Source organism: Aphelocoma coerulescens, chromosome 1, assembly GCF_041296385.1.
Source record: "Aphelocoma coerulescens isolate FSJ_1873_10779 chromosome 1, UR_Acoe_1.0, whole genome shotgun sequence".
NCBI lineage: Eukaryota > Metazoa > Chordata > Aves > Passeriformes > Corvidae > Aphelocoma > Aphelocoma coerulescens.
In genome coordinates this window covers 66,398,222-66,421,924 of record NC_091013.1, presented here as the reverse complement: position 1 = coordinate 66,421,924, position 23,703 = coordinate 66,398,222, and the positions used below count along the sequence as shown (strand labels likewise).

General features: G+C 40.6%; 2 protein-coding genes across 4 annotated transcripts in view; both read right to left on the bottom strand.

Moving 5' to 3' along the window:
* Positions 1-493: 493 nt before the first annotated feature.
* Positions 494-2,980, bottom strand: LOC138117375 (uncharacterized). Its single transcript, XM_069027606.1, has one exon. The coding sequence runs from the start codon at positions 2,978-2,980 to the stop codon at positions 494-496; it is 2,487 nt and encodes an 828-aa protein (XP_068883707.1).
* A 3,030-nt stretch (positions 2,981-6,010) lies between these two features.
* Positions 6,011-23,703, bottom strand: part of RNASEH2B (ribonuclease H2 subunit B) — a 45,057-nt gene continuing 27,364 nt past the window's right edge. For 2 of the 3 annotated variants that reach the window (XM_069011191.1, XM_069011200.1), the window contains exons 7-12: positions 23,594-23,658; positions 22,289-22,394; positions 19,169-19,247; positions 18,346-18,388; positions 13,248-13,328; positions 11,178-11,309 (exon numbers count right to left, since the gene is read on the bottom strand). In XM_069011191.1, coding sequence (XP_068867292.1) covers positions 11,202-11,309; positions 13,248-13,328; positions 18,346-18,388; positions 19,169-19,247; positions 22,289-22,394; positions 23,594-23,658 — 482 coding nt within the window. In that variant the 3' untranslated portion in view covers positions 11,178-11,201. Of the gene's footprint in view, positions 7,957-11,177; positions 11,310-13,247; positions 13,329-18,345; positions 18,389-19,168; positions 19,248-22,288; positions 22,395-23,593; positions 23,659-23,703 lie in introns of those variants that run through there. The other variant, XM_069011209.1, reaches the window with a different exon arrangement.

Below are 23,703 nucleotides of genomic sequence, written 5' to 3'. Positions count from 1 at the left end.
AAGAAACAGCAGGACTGAGCTCAGTGCTGCTGTATCTGCATCTGGAGCAAAGGTGCAGCAGCAAATTAACAGCAGCCCGATCTCTGTATCCAGCGTGCCCACTCAGATGGCACCAGATGCCTGGCGAGGCCGTAGCGTGACTGATGCAATAGAAAATTCAGCAGAAACTAACCCACCCGCCGAGTTCCAGCTCATCATGCGCAATAAAATGGACTGGGTGCAAATAGGCTGAATTTCTGATTAGAACCAATTCAGCACTGTAGGTCTGGCAACTACAAAAACAATCTGCACAACCCAGATTTTGGAATAATACGTTTTATTGAAGCCTGCAATACATGCGCTAACTATCCCTACTGGCGATAAGTCCACTAACTACACGTTAACTACGTATCTATTGGGGGGCGTTGGGTGCACTATCTACCTATTAAATACTTAAACATGGACTACTCCTTATATATACAGAGCCTGTCTTCAGGCGTGAGCCCCCAGCAGCTCATCTCTGTCCCTTAGCACTGGCCTTCACGGCTGCAAGAAGCAGTTCTTTAAGATGATGTCGCAGTCTAATATACTCCTGCACCACCTCTCTGTAGGCGTCTGGATCACGCGCCAGGTGCTGGAACAGGTTGGGTGGTTCAACCCTTTGCAGCTCTGGCGGCAAACTGATCTCCCCGGGAAGCCTCTGGTTGCCTATGACAAAGTGGTCGAGGCGTTTCTTGTCCAGGGAACAGCGCAGGGAGTCCACAATGTCCACCAAGCGCTTCAGGAAATCCCTCCTGCTCCACTGTGACAGGGGTCTGGTGTTCAGGAGGTGCATGACAACTGTCTTCAAGGCATAGGCAGAAAAGCCTTTGCCCATTGCAACGCCGGTGAGGAACTGCAGGCATTTGCAGTGCCAGCTGTCCTGCGGCACCTGCCTGGCCACGTGCCTGAAGAAGTTGGCCTCAGCCACGGCGTAGGTCTCGTGCCAGGTTGTGCTCGGCATGAAGTGGACTTCTGTGGGCTGACTGCTGACGTAGATGTCCGAGTCGCCTTGCCGCACCCCAAACAGTACCTCTACCACCAAGCTTTCCTTGCCCTTGCTCAGCTGCATCTTGCAGGAGCGGCTGGAGGGCAGCAACGTTAAATTAAGCCTGTGGGAGGACTGAAGCAAAAGCAACCAGTCTGCTCTCACCAGTCGGTACAGCCAGTGGGCAGTTTTCTCCACATCCAGGTAGGGTCCAGTGCAGAGGGTGTCTAGGAGACTGGGCTCCTGCTTCCTGCTCAGCTCCTCCTTGGAGTGGTGGAGGAAGCACAGCATGGTGTTGTCGCCCAGCTGCTCCCTCACGCAGGTGCACTCCAGTTCCACTCGGACGCGGAAGTTCCTCCCTGGCATTTTTACTCCAGTGTCCGGTTCCAGACGGAAGGCGTGCCCCGCGGGCGCATTCAGGGGTACAAGCACGTGGTACAACGCACCCTCTGTGCGGGGCCTCCAGCCTTCAAAGGCACTGTCCACTCCAATGGCTTGTTGCAGAACTGGGTAGAAGTGATTGGACGAGCCATGTCCAAAGGCACGTGTGAAGTTGTCCATCAGGAGAGTTACCATGGCACAACCTCTGTCCAGGTCCATGAGAGCCCACTGCATGTGCTCCTGCACAAGCCTTCCAAGCTCGCCTGCAAAATCCCACTCTTTGTCTTCATTTGTGTCAGATTTCTCTCCTTCGTTGCCAGCAGCATTGTTCTTCTGCACATCCACGTTGGCATTCACTTCTTCTTCATTTGTGCCCTTACTGCATTTTTTTCCACCATGTCTGGCCTCCTCGTCTTCTTCATTTGTGTCAACATTGCCGCCTTCTTCCTCATTTCCGGCCTCAGTGTTGTCTTTGACCACATACTCATCATCCTTTACTTTTCCAGTATCTCCATCCTCATTGCCTTCTTTTTCCTCATTTCCAACATTGTCTTTTTCATTTGAGACAGCATTGCTGCTTTCTGCCTCCTTTCCGGCCTCCTTGGTGTCTTCCTCCACGCTGACATCATCACTTCCTTCTCCAGCTTTTGCCTCCTCAGTGCCTTCTTCTGCTTCATTTTCAACATTGTCTCTCTCATTTGTGACTTTGGCATTGCTGTCTTCTTCCTCATTTCTGTCATCCTTCTTGTCTTCCTCCTCATTCACATTATCGTTTCCTTCTCCAGCTTTTGCCTCCTCAGTGCCTTCTTCTGCTTCATTTTCAACATTGTCTCTCTCATTTGTGACTTTGGCATTGCTGTCTTCTTCCTCATTTCTGTCATCCTTCTTGTCTTCCTCCTCATTCACATTATCGTTTCCTTCTCCAGCTTTTGCCTCCTCAGTGCCTTCTTCTGCTTCATTTTCAACATTGTCTCTCTCATTTGTGACTTTGGCATTGCTGTCTTCTTCCTCATTTCCGTCATCCTTCTTGTATTCCTCCACATTCACATTATTGTTTCCTTCTCCAGCTTTTGCCTCCTCACTGCCTTCTACTTCTTCGCTTCCAACATTGTCTTTTCCAGCTGCGTCAGCATTGCTGCCACCTTCTCCGCTGCCATCAGCATTGTTGTCTTTCTCCACATTTGCCAAGCTGATTTCTCCTTTCTTTGCCAGAGCATTGTTTTCTTTATCACTTGCCCTCTTGTCCATGTTGCTGCTGGACTTCTTCTCCTGGCCACTGCTCTCTGGCTCACAGCACCTTTGCCAGAGGACAAAGCACAGCACCAAGAGCAGGGCCAGGACTGCAGCGACGGCCCAGAACGGCCATTGCTGCAAGGCAGCCCAGAACATCGTTCCCCAGAGGCCACCACTCTGCTCCAGGGTCGCCTGCTCCAGCTCCTGCAGCTCCTGCAGCAGCCGAATCCTCTGCAGCTCCTCGTACTTGGCACGCAACTCCATGAGCAGGCGTGTGTCCTCATCCAGTCCATCCCCGACCATCTGTGGGTACTGGAGAAGGCTGTGCACAAGCCACACCAGGAACATGAAGGCTGCCATGGCTTCCAGGGGGAGCAGGGAGAGAGGAGGAGGGGAGCTACTGGTGTTGAGGTGGGGGTGGGAGCCTTAGGGATGTTGGGACAGGAAGAGAGAGAGCCAGGCAGCTGGCAGGCACCAAGGCACCAAGGCCCAGCTGCAGCCACAGCCACAGCAGCAGCAGCCGCGCTGTGCTGTGTCCAAGGAGCTCCTGCAAGGGGCTGGGCCCCGGATGCAGGATGGGAAGCACTCTCCCGGATGCCCGAGTTTGTGCTCCGGCTCTCGTCCAGCACAGATTCTGGCTTGCGTGAGCACTCGACGCTCGCCCAGGCTGGATTGGGGCAGCGCTGCCTGCTGGTGTTGTTTCTATGCACCCCCCATTGTGACATGCCTTGTGATGACACAGACACCAGAGACATCACAGCCAGGCAAGCCCTGCCCTTTGTTCCCACCCCAGCTCAGCCCCTCGGAATGGCCCCGGGCAGCCAAAGCCCTGACACCCACAAAATGCAGACCCACCGCTCTGGAATGGGCCCCCACGGCTTTCCTTCACCAAACAGGACAAAGCCCCCGCAAACCCTTGTCAAATATACAACTGCATGATGAGATCCAGGGATACTTTGCTCCTGGACATCCCCTGCGAGGAGACGGGATTGGTTCCCTTGGTGCTGAGCCCTGTGCTTGTGGGGGTGCTCTTGGAGCCTTTGCTACAAGGCTCCAAGTTTGATACAAGGCCTCAAGTTTGATACAAGTCCCAGGGAGGACACAGGCGAAGGCAAAGAGACATCTCCGCAGCACCACTAACTTGATGCAAGTGGTACTCACTAATTAGGAGCCCTAAAGGCACTGGTGGCACCCAGATATTTTGAAATAGGACAAAGGGCGTGGTCCAGTGGTTGCACCACCAAGAGATGATGTGATGGGACAGGATGCTGGGGGAGGGAATTGAAGCCAGGAGAAGGGTGAAACATGTAAGGAGTTGCGGACACCATGCAAACCGCCCAGCGTCCTCTGCCGCTGCCTGGAGATGATGTAAGCTCTGCACAGGGCACGGCACTTGGGGATCTACCTCATATGGAAGAAATAGCAGGATTGAGAGCTCAGTGCTGCTGTATCTGCATCCGGAGCAAAGGTGCAGCAGCAAATCCCATTGCTGATGACAGCAGCCCAATCCCTGCATCCAGCATGCCCACTCAGTTGGCACCAGATTCCTGACGATGCCTGGCAAGGCTGTAGCGTGACTGATGCAATAGAGAAATTCAGCATAAATTAAACATAGTCTTCTTCATTTGCACCAGCATTGCTGCCCCTTCTTTGTGTCCAGCCCCATTGTGGTCTTCTTCCACATTCACTTCATCAGTTCCTTTTCCACTATTTTCCTCCTCACTGCCTACTTTTCCTTCATTTTTAACATCAACTTTTTCATGTGAGCCAGCATTGCTGCCGTCTTCTTCATTTCCATCCTCACTGTTGTGCCTCTAACTGTTCTGCTCAGCTTGTCCAGCGTAGGATTGACTACAATATAAGAAAGTATGTCAGGTTGGGGTTTTTTTCACTTTCACCCCTACTGAGTCAAGTCTCAACTGTTTTGGATGAACCTGTAGCAATGCCAGCTTGCACAAGGAATTCAAGAGGAAGTGGTGAAGATTCCATTCACAACCGGGGCTGCAGAGAGGTTTGATTTTGGTTGTCTTCATGAATGTGGATTCCTGTTCTGATACAGTTTGCTTGGTTGGCCTGAAGTCAGGGGAGATGGGGTTATAACAAATTAGCACCTTCTGAAGAAGAATCAGGCCCTCAGATATAAGAGAGGAGGGGTGAACAAAACAATGACCATAACCCTAAATCAGAACCCGAATTTTAAAGCAGACCTTTTCACCTTCCTATTACTTTCCCCTTTTAAAAACCGATGAGCCTCACTGGGGCAGTGTTTTACCTGACACAGTATTGCTTGCTCTGCAACTATCTCAGGGTATGCAATGCATTTTAAAAGGGAGCTTTGGAAAAATTAGTGCAATTTGCAGTGCCTAAAAAGACAGACCCTTAAAGGCAACAGTTGTGCAGAGAGGGGGTACTAGAGAGCTCAGCTGGAGACACCTGGGCTATAGAAGATCTTTAAGAATGTAAAGCAATGTGCTGTTTTCCTTAGTCTTTGCAATGCTGCGCGAGATGACTTCATTGAACTAAGAAGTGTAAATGCTACTTCATATTTAAATAGACGCTGCCCTATTGCTTTGTCGTTTGCACTGGTACTTCTCTTTCTTTGGGTAAGTGCTGGTGAGTGATGGGTATATGAAATGGTACAAACCTTACTTCTTTTCTTGTTTGGTTTTCATTAATACCAATAAACCAACTTGACAGCCAAATAAAATACCCACCACCTTTGCTTTGCCCCTTGTTGTCTTGATTTTATAAATGAAATGGCTGTAACTCTCCTAACAGCCTTGGAGCCTCATGTCACCAACTTAAGAGTATCAGGGTGATACCGGGATAATGTTTTGGCAGAGGAACAGCTTTCCCGCTGTGTTTGATTAACTGTCTGCCATAAAAAAACATGGAAAATAATTGTTTATCAATTCTCTGTAAGTCTGTCACGGAGCGCCTATGTATCACATATGTGATGGCGAAGAATGTGAAATATGTAAAAAGGTACACAAGTATCACATCATTTTCTTCACCCTCACTCTCCTCATCCCACCGTTGCTCAGGGATTCACCACCACATTCACGAAAATGAAAATATCCAGAGTATGTAGGCCAACAACTGAATGTACACAGAGATGGGTTCTCTTTAGAACATCTGTACAGTAAGGTACTCAGGGATTAGCCTAATTGCATCACTGAATCTGTCTTAATGAACTTTTAGATTCATATTTATATCAGGATTCATTATTTCCTTCAGCTCTGTCCAAAAATTACTGACTACCCTGTGGAGGGTAACAGCATCAGTAGCTGGACTGCACCACATTTTTCTTTGCATTTTCTCTGTGATGCTAGTGAAGAAATAATCAACAAATTACTCCAAAGGCATTTATTTCTTTCTTGTACATGAATTAAAAATAAAATATTACAAAAATATGGAACCACATACTGAAATATATCATCTTAATTCATACATCAAGCGTTTTTAAATGTAAGCTAGAAAAATAGAAATTTCATTTTGGACCCATATAATATTCTTGCAGTATTCCTAACAATTATGTTAAAATAAATACTTTTTTCCTTAAAAAGGAAAGTGCCCATTGCTAACCAGACTAACAAAAATAATTCAGTGCAAATTCCTAAAATAGGCATTCAGATTACATTTTCTTTCACATATGATTTCTAAATAGTTAACAGTTCAGGTTTTTCATTTTTGGAAACAGTTGAACAGAATCAGTTGAAAAGTTGAATAGGCTATTGCCTCTTGCCTTAGAATTTAGTTTCCAGAAAGGTCATGATAAAGTCTTCTTGGAGCTTTTCTTTACTCAAAGTTAGGCAAAATTTGCCAGAGGTGATGTAAAATATTTGTTTACTTTTTACCTAGGATGCTTCAAATACATTCAAGCTTTACTGAACATTTTGGTCATTTGCTGTAGGCGTCTGTGAACAGGGGTGCCAGCTGGAATTCACAGAAGTAAACATTCATTCTGTTCAAAATCCTGTCAATTATTAATTTTAAAATTTTTTTCTAGCAAAGAGTTAGATATTAATAGTAGTTTGATACACAGGTATTTAAGTTAAGAACATCAGACTGCATCTGACAGAAATCACTTCAGGATCTCATTAACATCCACCTTCTGCATGTTTTATGTAGACTCAGGCTGACATTTTGGTTGAAGTTCGCTCCACAGAAAGTGTCACTTACATTAATAAAAAAAGGATAATTATATCTTTTTTTTAACCTGAAGGATTACATAGGTTTTGGTTTAGTTCTTAACACAAAATGTACATGTTATTTTATACATGTTTGTAAGGTTTCAATTCCCTAGAATAAAAGAAGTAAAATAAAAAATACGGCTTCTCCATCTGCCCTTCTGAACACACAACCTACCCAATGCTTTAGTACTTAAGAGTCAGACTGTCCACACAACCCAGGCTAGGTGACACCTTCTGTATAACAGGTCAGCATTGGACAAAATCATGTAAATGAAACTCAGTGAAATTATTTTAAAAAATGTAAATGTCCTAAAAAGAGTTAACATTGGGGTTTTTTTAATTTTGGTTGATTTTATGTCTGAACATTGGACTCCTAGTCCAAAAAGGCCACTTTTCTGAATTTGGATAGATTTTGAAAAAGAAAGAAGGAAATTACATACAACATATTTTCTATACAAACATATTTTGCTATACAGATTCTAAAACATGTAAATACGGTCACTAAAAGCATATATTCTGTTAAAAAAATGAGTACCAAAAAAAAATTCCTAGAAAATCAAGTATTTAAGACATGAATGCTCAAGGATGTAGTTGGTCTGACCTTGTGAAATACTTAGGCAGGTGCTTAATTTTAAGCATATGAGTCATAGTGCCAAGAGAGATTTTATGGTGAACACTAATGCACAAATATTAGACTGGCTCTTCCACTTCAAGATAAGCATGGATGTAAGTGCTTTGCTGGATATGGATCAGGATGCTCAGCACCTAACAGGACTTCAGGCGCTGATCCAGCAAAGCACTTACCCACATGAACAACACGGCTGACTTTAGGATCACTGCTCATGTGCTTAACATTAGGCATGCTCGTAAGTGCTTTCCTGGAAGGGCCCGACAGACCAATCGAGTGTAAGCTATAAAATTTGAAGCAGTGTATGTTTAACACACCGCGTATTTAACAATGCTAATCTGCTGAGATTTGCTTTTTCTTGGAACAAGGCATGTCCAATGTCACACATTTATTTTTCAGAAAGTGCGTAAAAAAAGCCTTCAAAAGCAGCTTTGTGATTATGGCAAGTTAAAATAATATTAGTGAGTCTCCTTATGCTCCTTTCATTTCTTCTTTGCACGTCTTTTCTCAGGCATCTACAAAGGAAAGAGAAAACCCTAGTCAAAAACATTACTTTATTCAAAAAACCATCCATGCATTTAATTTTGCTCCAATAAACATCACGTCAGATGCAACTAACACCTGAAAACAAGCACACTGAATCCTTCCAGATTTCAGATCTGAATGCAAGTTCTGCCAGCTATGCCACCTTTTCCACTGAAAATATTCAAATCACCAATTGTCACTTCTACAAATAGAACTAGGTTTTTAGAACTAGTTATTATTACTTAAGACTGAAAATTATGTGCCAGTTTGACCCTTACATGTCCCCAAGTCAGTGCTTGTATTTTCATGTTTTCCATGAACACTGATGTCAATCCATTTGCTATGCAAATCTAAAAAAGTGAAAATGTAAGAGTTGTTTAATCCCAAATAAACAACTATGAAAGCATCACAGCTCATCAGATATTTACATGAACATGTAGAGATGTCATGCTAACCCAGAAAAAGAAATAAAGTAAGACCACATTTCTATAATACTGCTGGCATATTGCTCCCTGTTATGCTAACCAAGGAAGAAATAGCAAAGCAGCACTTCGTAACGACCTGCTGCTACTGCTGGCCAGGCAGAGTAACTATATTTAAATCCTTATTGTGGTAGGAAATATTGTTTTATGCACTTGGCACCATATGCTCTTCATAACTTCTCACAGCTACATGTCGAGGAAGTTTCAAAGTTAGTAAATGTATTTCATGCTTTCCTAAAGGGAAAAGAGTTTTTGTTTTCCCATGAAAGCTCTAATGGTTTTTGGAAATGGCTTATTTTTTTTGTCACGCACAAATTCCTGCTCAACCAAAAACACAGTCACTAATAAAATTACTATTGTGGTAAGTTACGGCATAGCTGACAGCTGAAGTAGAGATGTGGCACTAAAGCACAATGCATCTTTGCACAGAGGAAGAACTCTAGACTTAGTCCTTGAGCACAGCAGCAGATGTGAAAGTCATGTATAGAGCAAGAAAAAATAAAACCTGGTACCCCAGCTCAGAAGTCAACACGAAGGACTCTCATCTCTACCAGATTTGTTCTGTCTGTCCCAAATTCTGAACACAGTAACTGGGACTTTTTTGTAGAAGGTTCTTGAACAGTTCAGTCAATGGAAAGGTGCATTTGCAAAATGTATTTCACTAAACTTTTGAACTGTTAAAACCCCAATCCCTAAAACTAGCATATTTAAATATCCAGAAGAGCTTCTACCATGTATCTGTTCTGCTTCATAGTTCCTGTTTCTAACATAATTCTCTCCCATTCTTGGTTTTCCAACAAACACCCATCCCATTCTTGTCTGCTTTCTCAGCATCTTCTAGTGCTCAGAGCTGGCTTTTCATTAACAGATACATAACTCCTTTTTTCTATCAAAACACTCCCTAACTTGTTGCTTACTGCACAGAGCTTCTCCATTAACATGACAGAATGTGCCTGTTCTTTTTCCTTTTTTTCCCATATCATTATCCTGCATTTTTGATGGGTGTTTTTCAAAAGTTGCCATCACTTCTACATCCCTTCTATTCACATGAGTTTGGGAGGTTGAATGTTTTCCAAAATTTAGCCCTTCCAGTTCATAACCAGAATTGCTCATTCTGGGCTCACCAAACACTACTTATTATCAGAGATAATAATTCTATCAATTTCCAAGTATTTTACTCTATCTGGAATCCCAACCATGCTGACTCTCTGGATTTACAAACTACATCTGACACTTTGTAAAAACTACCAGTTTGAAAGGCATACAAAGCCCAACAACAACTACAAAAATGCACAGAACACATGGCAAGGCTTCTCTTTCATTTCTGGTTGGAGAGTGCCACAGAGCTTTTTAACCTAACAGACATCACTGTAATCCAAGGGTTGTAAATGGCAGCAAGTAAGTCAGAAGTGCAAAAATTGCATAGTAACTCAAACAGGGGGATTTCCTAATTTCTCTGAAACTCACATTATCAAGGGATACAAGCAGATTCTCTACTGAGCTGAAGTAGCAAAGAATGACGTGTTTTAAGTCTTTCAAAAACACACATTGTAGTTGATCCATAGTAATGACTCAGTACAACTGGTGGATGACACTGAGTACTGTGCAGAACTGGCTAGATATGTACAAATGATCCCAGTGACTCCATCTCTTTTTCAGTTCTGTGATTCAGGGAAGCTGCAACATCAGCAATCCCTCTAAATATACAGGAATACTCTAATGATGAAAGAACACAGGAAAGAGTGGGTAGTGCATTTTAAGTAACAGTCCTACCTTGTGCAAAACTTCATAAAACTAAACCTTATCTGATAAGACACTCATACTTAAGCTTTTGAAGCCAACTCCAAACAGGCTTCTTAAAAAAAACCCCGTCCATTCTTGCCTTTAAATCAAATTTTCCTGATTATTTTCATAAGGACCTCTTGACCTTGGAACTAAACATAAAAATGCCCCTATATTGCTGTGTGCGAAGAGATTTATCACAAAAGCCAAGGAGATGTCATAACTCTTTAAGGATTAAAATTTATAATAGGAAAATACCAAAACCGCTTAAAAATGTGCTGAAACCCAACCTAACTCTTGAAGCATACAGTAAATACAGCAAGCACAAGTTTGTTACACAAAGCACTTTATTGCATTACATGTACATTGACATTAACTGCCACTTGTTTCCAGCATATTGAAAACAACACAAATCCCAATACAGACTCTATCTTTGCCTCGATAAAATGCCGCCAATGACAACGCTTACATCAGCACTTAATACTTGGGTCAAAATAAAAATGCAATGATGCCATCCTACTCTGGTGTAATACTGGGTAAAAAACTCAGAAAGTCTAAAAAATAATGCTCCTTATCAATTAAAAAAAAAAAAAAAGTCACCAAAGGTGGGCACGTTTTCAGCCCAGAATGAAGTGTAATGGAGGAAACTCTGGTCAGCTTGACTAGGCTTGCTCTAGAAGAAGCAGCAGCACAGTATGGTACCCTGCTAAGCCTTACTTCTCAGCTCACCACACCATGTTATTGCAGCTGGGCCATCTTCCCAGTCCAGGATGGAATATCTGATATCATGGTGCTGCCTTGTCCCACTAAGGCTCAACAGCTCTGTGCCCTTCCAGCTCACAGACCTCTCCATCACACTCCACCGTGTACCCAGACATGCCCTGCATACACTATACTAACAAAAAACTCCAGGAGGCCTCTTTAGCTTAACATAAAAATAACCTGTATAAAATTCTTTCAATAACAAGTTTTTATTTTGATGTTTTAGGTTTGGAGCTGAAGAAAGCAGAAATGGATTTCATTCCACTCTTATCAACTTTGGCCAGAGCCTTCTGTGCTGCAGACATCTTGGTGTTTGCCTGTGAGTGAAATGATAAACAGAAACAGTTAAAGAGCATCTCCATAGGGGGGAAACAGATGCTACAACCTCCTAAATACAGAAGTCAAGCACTAAGTTGAACTGAGTTTTTAGTATACAGCTATAAAGATAATGCTATGCAGGCTTTGAATTGTAGGACAAAATCGTTAAAAAACAAATTTGAGATTATTCAAACTGAAGAATACTTGTTGTGAATTACTTCACCTTAGACAAAGACAGAAAACCAACTACAAGGACAAGGATGTGAAACATCTTTCCTTTCTGCACAATGAGGTATCCCAAATCAAACGTTTACTTTGGGATAATCCCTGAGTGTACATTAAGAGGAATAATGCATACAACAGAGCAGATGCATTCTGTACCCTCCGACTCAATCTCATGATTATGCTGTCAGCAGGCTGAATTACAGACTTGCATTACAGATGATGAATAATTCACACTGATTTACTATCAAAGACTCTATGCACAGTGAAATCAAGGGAAAAGAGATGGAAGAACAAGGAATGAAGAAGGTAACTAACATTTGCAAAGCACTTTTGAGGCCACTGGGACAACTTCCCAGACTCCTACACCTAAAACACATTTTATGAACCACATTTTATAGAGCCAACCTCTTTTCTTTCTTGTATTTTAAAGTGTTAGGTTTTAAATCTCTAGCTGCTTTCCCTATTAAGAAAACTTTGCATTGAACTTTCTTTATGATAATCCTCAGTCTGCAGGACTTCTCAATAACAGTACTTGGGATCAGCTAGATGGTTATGGATAGGATGGAGATAGACAACAACAGTATGATTGTCTGTGTTACTCTACAAACAAAACTACTGCCAAAGGATTTTAAAAAGAGTAGTATACTGTACAGAGTCCAAGGGCTGTCTTTTCTTTCCCAGATTCTCTCATCAATGTACTTCATTATTTCAGAAATAAATCACATTTAATGTTAAAATGAATTATTATTATTATTTCTATCCTTATGCTAAGTTCAAAAGCTATAGTATATAATGCGGAGGGGGGGAAACATGCATATTTTAAACTATTTATCACCTTCACTTAGGGGGTAATCCTCTTACTTCAAAACTAGAATGTGCACTGAGTACAGAAAAATCTGGGGTTTTGGGGGGAGGAAGGAATGTATCTGTCACCAGCTGCTTCTCTTTGCAAAGGGTAACGAGTAGTCAGCATTAGACTGAAGGTCACAAGACCAGCACAGCGGGCCTTTTCGGTTCCCCACGGATTGGAGGAAGATTCATTTTCTTTCAATGTTCAGAGAAACAAGCCAGTACAAGCCTCACAGCTTTGGCACACGCAGAGAGGATCTATTTCTTTTCACATCTCTGTTGCTCTCCTAGGAATAGTACAGTGGCAGGCACTGCTGGACTCAGATTTGGACTGGCCTCCAAACATGCGTTGGAGCTGGCAATCAGTAAGTTCTGTGTTGATTTAACTTCATTAAGTTGACATAAGTAAGTGCACAAGCAATATTTCTAGGTAAAAATAAAGCATGTCCTAGCATCCCTCCATAAGTAAATGCTGCCATCTTCGTTTCTTTTTCAAGTAACTGAAATTTAACAGTTGCTATCACTAAGCCATAGGATTTCTCATGTAAAGATCTCAAAGAGCTTTACAAACATTAGCTGAGCACCTTAACACGTGTGTCTGAGTCTGCGAGGCTCACTGGAATGTTCACTGGTCAAATATAGCCCAGCAGAAATAGCACAAAACAGTTAAGAATAGGAAATTAAAATTGTCAAAGTCATATTAAATCTGAATGAAAAGTTCGAAGAGATATAATTACAGATGTCAGACAATTTTGTATTTAGTTTTGTGGTGTGTTTTGAAGGGGAAAGTTAAGCACTCTGTGCTAATAGTTGCTATTAATCTACGCTTTAGCAAAACGTGTATGAATGCAAGGCTTGCTTACCTTTTTGGTTTTCAGATTGTCACTGTTAAATTTAGTATAGTCTTCTTCTGGTTCCACAGGGACATCTGACCATTTCCTTTTCTGAAATGTTAGAGTGAGGAAGTTGCTCTGTCAACCACTTTCATGATGTACACACATGGAAGTTCAAAGCTTTGGCTTTAAAACGTAACCATAGCACCAAAACAGGACTGGCAGTCAACTGAAGAATCAGCAGCAAGAGCGGAAGATTTCCGTCTGCAATCGTCTTCTTTACATGTGAATATTTACCATCTTTACAGCATTCAGAAGAGACCATTCAGTGTCATGGGAAGCATTTTCTTCCTAGCCTTCTGAAGAATGACTGTTAGAAATCAGCCATGATTGGGACTTTGGTGTCAGTCTATTTAGAGAACTTTCTGGAGCAGCTGTTGGAAGTTAGTGCCTAACAGTCAAGGAGCTGTGGTGCTCATGATCTCATGGACCTGAGCAGCAACTCCAGTGTTGTAGCTATCTGCCAACACAAGTGGATCATCATCTACTCTGTTGTCTGTTCACAGCCTTTAGAATTAATTAGCTTCTACAGGCTGGCAACAGTGAAACACTGCCATAGCTCCACTGACTTGACTCATCACTTGAATCCAACAGGATATTAAGAAGTTTGATTCTGCATGTGCTGTGTGCCTTCTAACTTCAGAAATAATACAAGTGAACAGTTCTCGGCACTTCACATGATCAGGCCGTAAAAATGAATATTTCTTTCCATAAACTGTGAGCATGTGTTTAGTTTAAAGGTGAAAACTTTCTGGTATGTTTCCAAAAGTGAAAAAAAAGTATGTAGTATTTTACAACACTGTATTTTTATTATTATTATATATCTGATATTACTACCCTGTCCTTAATATCCTGTGAAATCTAGACCGTGGCCTTCCCAGCTTTTGTGCCAAGGAGAGTGATTTTGCAAGCAACTTGGATGGTACCATACATTTTAAGATCCTGTTTTATTCATTTTGTTTATGGTGCTTGTGATATCTCTCTCTCTCCCCCTCTCTCTCTCTCTTTGGCACACAAGCCAGGTCTGCAGCTTAGATTTCTCAGCTCTTGGAACCAGATCCAACTGCAGCCTTTTCTTTTGATTTCAATGGAATCTGGATCAGCCTCTTTAGGAGGCTGTTTACTGTGCTGTGATTACATTTTCAAATGACAATCTAATGAAAAATTACTTTTCTCCTCTTTTTGGAGTCTGATAAACAAGTTTTTAAAACTTACAACAAAAATGTTTGCATTTCAGCAAAACATTTGCTGTTTAGTTGTAGCAAAGCCTACATACTCTTTGTAAATGTCTCTCATCATCTGCCAATGGCCGGACTCACTGTGCTGACAAACCGGACAGTGCGATGATTACAACACAAGATCAACGGCTTACAATTAATACAAAGAACATGCAATTTTGATTTAATCATCAAATCACAAAGTCCAGGCCATACCCAGTTCGCTCTTGTTCAAGAAAAGAATGTGTAGTTGTTTTTCTGCTAATCACTGAAGTTTCTACATCTCTCCTCCCTTCAGAGTTTAACATAATTTCCAAACATGCAATTACTTTTCCGAAATAGGAAATACATGTCAGAACCTTCTTATTTGCAATAACCATATATTATGTCTGTTAATACACCTTGCCCTCATGAAGAGAAATGTCAACACAAGTGATTAAAAATAGTCTGAAGGAGACTAGAAGTTTCCGTGTATAAGCCTACCTTGCTCCTCTTGAGATTGTGAAATAAAGGAATGTTTTAATCTCTGAAGTTGCAAAGACTTAAATACAGAAACATCATACACACCCTGGTCAGTGCTCTGGAAATTAATCAGATCCTCAGCAAGATCTCACTGCCCAACAACTGAACAGTTCTAGGCCTCATTTCCTCTGTAACCAAACTGCTGAAATAAAACTGTTTTTAAAAATAGATTCTCAGAACTATCCCAACTGTATAAAAGCTATTCGTACACAATATGGAATGTACATCACATGCAGTTTAATACAGTTGTTTTAACATGGTTATATAGCTAATGACTATCAGTTGGCTCCTGATGTGTGCTTAATATTTCTTACAATGCATAAAGGTAATTCTTAACTGAATCAAAGGGCCAAGTAACTCTGCAGCCAGAACAACTGTCCAGCCACATGGAAATAACATATCTGTGGATATCCATTGGAGAACAAATGCTATTAATAACAGTAGGGCTCAATTATTCCTCTATGTGCTAGCTGACATGCTGCTAAACAGAACAGTCACTGAATCGGCCAGAAAGGAGGTTATTTTAGACTTTGTTTTGGTAAGTAGCAGGGACATTGCAGGAAAGGCCAGTGTGGTACGTAATCTCCTTTCAGTAGACATACAGTGCCTCAGTTTAAATTAAATGGAAAGGATAATCGAAAGAGGGGTTATTGGTTCTAGGGGGGCAAACTTTGCAAACCACATGCCTTACTTGTCTAAGGCAAAGCAAAGGGACTTGATGTGTGAGGAAGATGCTTGGAAGGTAAAAGACAGAAGTGATTTTGGATCCTTTACTTCAAACAGGGTGAAAAATCTTGGAGGAAAAGCTTCTCAGACCAAGCACTATAAATGCAGCTCCTGGCTCACACAGATGCACGCATATTCCACCACCCACCCCCACCCCCCAAAAAATCCAACTGACACTATGTGTAAGTAGAATTCTGCAATGGATGGGGAAAGAAAAAGACTGGGGGAAAAACAGATATTAAAAAAAAAGATCAGTTTAGGAGTCAGGTAATACTGGGATTAAGTAAGAGCTGCCAAAAAGTCAAGCTGAGTTAAGACCTTGGAAAGGAAATTAAAACAAACAGTACAAGGTTGTTTAGCCACAGAGGCAAAAAGGGAATTAAAAAAAGAGAAAGTGAAGCTGCTATACTGTAAGGATTGGATAGATATTAAAGTTAACCTATGTGTGGACCCAAAATGGACGAACTCCTTTGCCTCCGTAAATCATTTTCAATAAAAATGAAGAGGTTACGCACAGGGGCAGAAGAGAGGACAAAAATCACTCTATTCAAGATAGAAGTAAAACTCAGTATGCTGACCCAGTTGGAAGACCTCACCAGAAATCACAAGATGAGAGGCAGAACCTGGCATATGTTCTATCAGGCAGGGACCATATTAGTGCAGAATAGCCATGGACCCATCTCTAATGTAAGAAGGAAGAAAAAGTCATGGTAAGTCTCAGGAGAACGAGGTGGGAAAAAAAGTGAAAGAAGGAAGAATAATTAAAGAGTAAATGAAACACAGAATCATAGCGTGATTCGGGTTCGAAGGGACCTTAAAGATCATGTAGTTCCAACCCTCCTGCCAAGGGAAGGAATACCTTCCACTAGACCAGGTGGCTCAGAGCCCCATCCATTCACCCAGCCTTCAATGCTCCCATCAATGGGGAGTTTACATCATCTCTGGTCAACCTGTTCAGTGCCTCACCACCCTCACATCTAATTTAAACCTACCCCCTCTTTCAGCTTAAGGCCATTGTCCCTTGTCCTGTCACTACATGCCCTCGTAAAAAGTTTCTCGCCAGCTCTCCTGTAGCCCCCTTTAGATACCGGTCTTCCTGGAGCCTTCTCTTCTCCAGGCTGAACAACCCCAACCTTCTCAGCCTGTCTCAGCCTAAAAACTAAACACAGGTAATGCCCACTAACATCTCTTTATTTTCTCAAATATAACACATTTTCTGGTGACAGAATGTGAAGGACTGCCAGAGGACTTGACATGGTGCCACTTAAGCAGCTGAAATTACAGAAAACAAATACTGTATAAGTATTTTAAGGTAGGTGAGAAACTGGGAAAAAGGGAAACAAAGGCAAATAATGCAGAAAGGGATTGGATCAGATGGAGGTTACTAGTTAATTGCTAATTGAAGATAATAATAGAATGCTAACATTTGCTGAATGTACACCACTGAGTACCATTATGAATACCTAAAGAGCTTTTAACACTGTGAAAAAAAGCCAGGGAACCTTCAAGACTGGAAATATTAAAACCAGATTAAATGTACAGAAGAAGTGAAAGGTCATGTACACAGCAACTAACTGCATGAATTTCTTGTAAATCTGAGGGCTGATCAAGTAAAAACTGCAGTGGGAAAAAAAAACCCCAACTGTGTGTCTTAACTATTCACAGCATGACAGAGAGCTATCTGGTACATCACAGATCAAGAGAGGCAATTGGGATTCTAGTCTGTAATGGGACAAAGTATTTCTAGTTAAGACAAGAAGGGAAGAATGTCATCATATTGTATGAGTAAAGGTTTTATCAGAAATAATTACACACTTTTCTGGTCACCTGCTTTGAAACAATTGAATTCAACTTGGAATAGGTGTAAAGAAATGTTTCTAGAATGAGGGAATGGAGAACCCATCTTACACAACCAAGTTGGCTTCTCAAAATGAAAACGCAAAGCATTTATGTTTTCCCTTTACACATTGAAAGAACTAATGTTAGGGAGAAAAGAGAAAAGAGCCATTTCAATTTGAAAAAAGAATGATAAAGTTAGCACAAAAGGGCAGGGGAATAAATTGGCCATGAATAAATTCAAGGTGGAATTTACAGAAAGGTTTCTGAGCATCAGAGGAATGAGGTTATAAAACACTATTCCAGGAGAAGTAATGGAAATAAAAAAATCCTAATGAGACTTACAGTGAAGAATGGTCAGTGTATGAGAGATTATCCAACATGGTTGTCTGGGAATCCATGACCCAGGAGGTCCCTTTCAGGGTCCTCATAAATTATATATGAAAGAAAACCTATGAGGTCATATTGTCCCATCAACCTCAATAAAACTAAATAAGCAAAACATGTATGAAAAGACTGTTGACCAAACCCATAAAATATACCTCTCTCTTGCCCTCCCCTTTTTTGAAAAGGAAAACCAACCAAAATATTCCATATTAAAAAATATGAGTTACCTGCTAAATTTCTTGTGTTTTAGACTGGCTTTTCACAAGGCCACCTGACTTATTGTATTGTACCCAGTGCTTGGTCTGGTCCAATTTCAATAATAATTCAGAAAAATTAACTTACAACACAATGTATCTATCAATATCTTAATGTTCTCCTACCTTCAGTGGTGGCTCTGGTGCTGGGCTTCTAAGTTCTGTGAGCCTGCAGAACAAAAGATTTTAAATTATAAATTAAGACGGATTAATTGCACAACCTAAAGTTTGGAATTCCTTCCTCATGAAGGCTGCTTTGGTTATCAGCTGTTCACATGTGGCAAGCACTTGCAAAAAAAAAAGCAGCTCATGGACTCTGTATTTCTGACTTATGAAACTGTTCAGCTATGGGGCTTCTACTTTTCCAAAGGCCACTATAACAGAAGCCTTTGAACAGAATTGAACTGATAAGTAGGTACAGAGTCCCAGTGATGCTCCAAGCGAAGACTGCTGCTGGCAGGGAACACCAGGATGAGGATGCTGGCTTACCTTCCAGATTTAAATATAAACTAGCACAGGTTAGATAAGTAAAGTCAAACCCAAGCAGCACTGAGTGAGTAGGGGAAAAGAAAGAAGACTGGGGATGAGGACTCTACTCCTGGCTCTGCTTGTTTGTGCTTGACAATTCTGGACAAACTAGTTTTTTGGATTTTCTTCCCACTTGCTTTAAAAGAGGATATATCACTCAGGGTTTCATCATGCAACAGTGATAACAGACATATCCAACTTTAATATTACATCTCCTCCAGCTCACAGTCCTTAACACCATAGGAAAGCCAGAAAGACATAATCTACATTTCAAAAAATCACATTTGAAGTGTGGCAAATATAATCTCATTGCGTCATTCACTGCAACCTTGATGAACAAATCTCAGTATTCAACAGAAATGACTGAATGGACATTAATACATGACATGTATAGCTATAAGCTAGCTGGAACAATACTTACCCCAAGTATTTTAACAACTCCTTACTCAGATCTTCAGGAATATACTCTGATATTAACCCATGGGCATACCGTACATAGTCTTCAGGAAGAGGTCAGGGAGCGAGAAGAAGAAAAAGAACATTCATGTTACATAGTCATGTTGCTCTAGCCATGTTGCATGTGCTACCATGAAGCATAAGGTTGAATGAATAGTAACAGACTTCTAATGGATACACTGTGATGCTTCTCTGTGTTGAGTAGTTTATGTTATATGACACTTGTAGGTTTATTTAAAAAGTGAAGACTTACTACACTCACTTTGTCAGCACATGTTATTAATATCTGCTGCATGTACTTTACAAAAGCTGTTCACTTTCTGAGAGTACTAGATATCATGTATTTTTCCAAAGAAATTAAATTTTAAAAACCTGCAAAAGTAAAAAGCTGACTCAACAGAACATGCAATCATTAATTTTAAAGCATCTGGATCTTACAATTATTTGGCAAGGGATTCAGTACTAAAGAACATTTTTTGGCTTCAACTGAAAACAATTAGATGAGACAATGAGTCTATTTCAAAGTCTTGTACTTAATTTTCAGTACTTTATAGAAAATGCCAAGGCCTATCTAAACATCACTGGCAAGACAGGATAATTATCTGTGGAAATATGAACTACTAGAAGCTGTTTTCAGTACAGGGCACTCCTGCTATAAATGTTTTTCTGAGAGACTGAGGAAAAAAAAAGTGACCCTTTTATAACATGAAGTCCTAAACCAGATCTTTTCTGGTCACGTTCTACACAAGCACTTACTGATCGTGGGCTGGACTTTTTAAACTTGCTCTTGTTGAGGCTGCCAGGGAGTAACTGCACCCATGCACAGGAAGCATTTGCCAGACAGACATTAAGTTAAAATCTCACCTCTGAATTCCAACTCCAATAGGCCAGTTTATCTGCTCATATGCCTACAAACACTTAGAGAGTTCAGAAGCACATGGTATACCAACCTTAAGGTGGCAAAGAACTATTTCTTTAGTGCCAGAGATAAATTTCTCCTTTTTTTTCTCCATTTTCTTTTTCTAACCTAAAAAACCCAATGCAAACTGGCATCGAAGAAGCAAGCATTAAAAAAACTGACAGCAGCATATGCATTTCAACTATATTGATAATAAATTCTTGCTATCACCTATCTGCACTTCTCCTTCTCTCATTGCCTAATTCATCAAGGATTTGCACTCTCTAAGCCTACTTTAGGGTCAGGAGAGAACAAGAAATAATTCCAACCCAAGACAATTTCACCTCAGTACTTAGTATGTCCAAGTTATTGCTTAAGAAAAATATTCCCATAATTTCACTCTTTTCATTATGACACTGAATGGTGAGTCTAAGACAACTGCTATTATTTCATACTAAATACAAAATCCATTCCCTTTGCATTTCTGACTCGAAGCAATCTTCACTGACTTCATTTACGAATTTGAAAATACCACTATTTGCCTCCTAGGGAGTCTGTGTTCTCACCTTAGCCTAGCTTTGTTATTAACCTTTTGTCAAACATCAGGCATACTTGCACACCTCCCTCCTTTGTCTTCTGAATGAAATATTCAAGTCTCATAAGATAAACCTCCCCAACTTCTGTATTTGCTCTCATTATATCCTCCCCTAATTTTGCCCTACAACATTTGTAGATGCTAACTACATATACCCACCTATTTTTAAGGTACTGAAATTTCATAATAACCCCTATGAAAGCAATTCTCTACAGAAATAAATTACACTGTCACAGCAATGAAAGGATCAGACAAGAAAATGAGCCTTATTAGAAGTAAGTGTTGAGTAATGTCCATATGACTTCCTGTCATTCACCCTGCCACATACAGTGGGACTGCCTCCAAAACTCACCTGCTTTCAACCACAGTATTCCCAATTTCAATGTTGCTCTCTTAAATATGAAAACCCAAGGTTTTTAAAAAGACTATTATAACCATGTCATTATAAATAAAGAGAAAGATGGAAAAAAACTGCTACAGATGAAACATTTAATTACAAATTCCAGAGAAAAAGTATTTAAGCATAGTCAGGGTGGTTGTTGCCAGGACACTTTCCCCTTTCTTTAAAAAAACAGGGGTTGGGAAAAAGATTAAAAGCTACTGTGAAGTTAAAGTCACAAGTTTTGCAACTTTGTCTCTTTTTAAAAACCGTATATTACATCTCTGTTCTATAAAACTATTTGCCTCTTAAATCTCATTTATGTTGTTTCCTTTGATATCATTACTTGGTAGCTCATTTTCCACTTTGTCAGCAAGCTGCTTTGTTTCTCCTTAATTTTCTACAGCATGAAGACTTCTGAATGTCTTTGCAATAAGAAACAATTTGCTTTGGTTCATCTTGCTCTAAACTTTTCTTAATTTTCATTAACATTTGAAGATTTTATTCCGAGTCCATTTTCAGGTTTCTCTACAAAATTTCGTACCAGTAACATCCAGGACATTGCCCTCCTCAGCAAAATGGTGAACAGAAGCAAACAGGATCTCACCAGACTTTTTGGTAACAGCATTGTTACAATTTAGTACACATATTACTAAAATTTTGCCCTTAATAACTACACATTTGTGTATACCATGCATTTGTTGCCTAAAGTAATGTTTGGACCAGGAGCTTTTTCTCTGTGATTATGACTTCCTAAGATCCCTTCAACATTTGGAAGAATTCTATGAATGCTAATATGTTAATATTCCATGCATCCCAATAAAAATAATAATAAAAAGAAGCGTGTTCTAATACAGAGACACTTACTGGGTGGGAACTCATAAATATGTGTCCTATTATTTAAGACAGTCTCAGTTCAGCAAAGCACTTCAGCATATATTTCACTGAAAAAAACGTTTTCTCCTTGAACTGTGGAGAAGTTAAGAGAACCCCAGCTGAGACCTACTGTTAATTACAATGTCATCTGATGAAGATACCAAAGAATGTGGAAAAGCCAAAGCACACAGTCACAACTTACATGGAATTTTCTGTACAAGGAATAAATTTACTGCAAAGGCCAATTTCAATATATTTTAGTTTCTAATCATGTGTTTTATCTCAACTTATGTGACTTCACAAAAATGGAATTCATTACCACGTTTCGTTTTCTTACCTTCCTGAGTGTCTGTGATCTGTTTACTGTTGATAAATGTACTTGCAAGCACCCTTTCACCTACTGATATACTGTTGCTTTTAAGTGCTTTCACTGTTTGATTAACCTACAGAAAACCAAAGAATAAAATGTCTGTATCAGTATTGTTCTGCACATGCTAATGCAGTGACAAAGCTCTTGTAATTTTGTTTCAAGCATATAAAACACTCAAGTTATGGACTGTGGTGAAATTTAATATACATTTGTAATGACTAGCATATGAGCTCAAAAAACTCAAAGAAACTAGCATGTCTTTGAACATGTTGCCTTGGAAACACAGAACCACTTTTGCAGCACCCTAAGATGAGCTTAGCTACTCAGATCCAACAGTCATGATTGTACAGGTGAGAAATACACCTGCTCAGAGAACACCTGAGCTCAGGAAGATGGCAAAGGCAGTCCTGGTGGAAATCAAAGATTAAGGACTTTACAGGGCACTGCTGTGCTGGATCCAACAGAGAGAACTGTCAGAAGCAGGTATTTTCAACAACACAAACAGGTACCTGTTCACATGTATACATTCAGGTAGTCATTGCAAAATAGGTATTTCCCATGCCTCAGCACTGTGGAAAGTGGACCAGATTTTGTGCTTCTATTGATTAATTTAAATGACAAGGCCTTCTCATCATGTGATGCAGACCATCTTTTTCTACAGAGTGCCATCATATTAAGGGCACATGTGCATGAGTAAAATGAAATTCACCTTTATACCAAAACAAAGACCCCATCAAGCTTAGCTTTAACACTAGTTTACTTCTGGCATACTGTACAGACCTCTTGAACAGCGTGATTGGATCAGGATAATAGCAACCAAACCAGGACCATTCTGAGTGAACTCTGCCAAACCTTCAGGAAACACATTTGTAGCACAAAACCAAGGCAGTTCTGTCCAGCTTCAAAGCATGGCAGAATTTAAAAGCTCTAACAATCAAAACTCTCCTCTAGCCCATCTAGGAAAGGGACAAAGCAAAAGGCAAGCCCCTCACCTTATGCAAAGCCTTCAGCAATAAGCTGACAGCTTCCTCTTCCTACCCACACCCCTTTTATGGCCAGTCCCATCAAAAAGAGAAATGCAACAAGCTTTTAATATCTCTAACACCTTATCACATTCCCAAGCGCAGCAACTTTACTGTGATGTCTGTCCTTCTTGGACAGGACATGTACCTTGAACCTTCGCACATGGCTGAAATGCAAATATGGACAAGCTAATAAGCATTTCCATTTTAAACATATAGCAATTTTTAAAGCAAAAGAGAAACACAGTACCTTTTTCTTTAACCACTTCAGTGTCTTCTCTTGGCTGTATTTGTGGAATTTCTGATTGCCAATCTCTGACAAAAAACAAGCAAGAGGAAAAAGTCATATCTAGTTTGGAT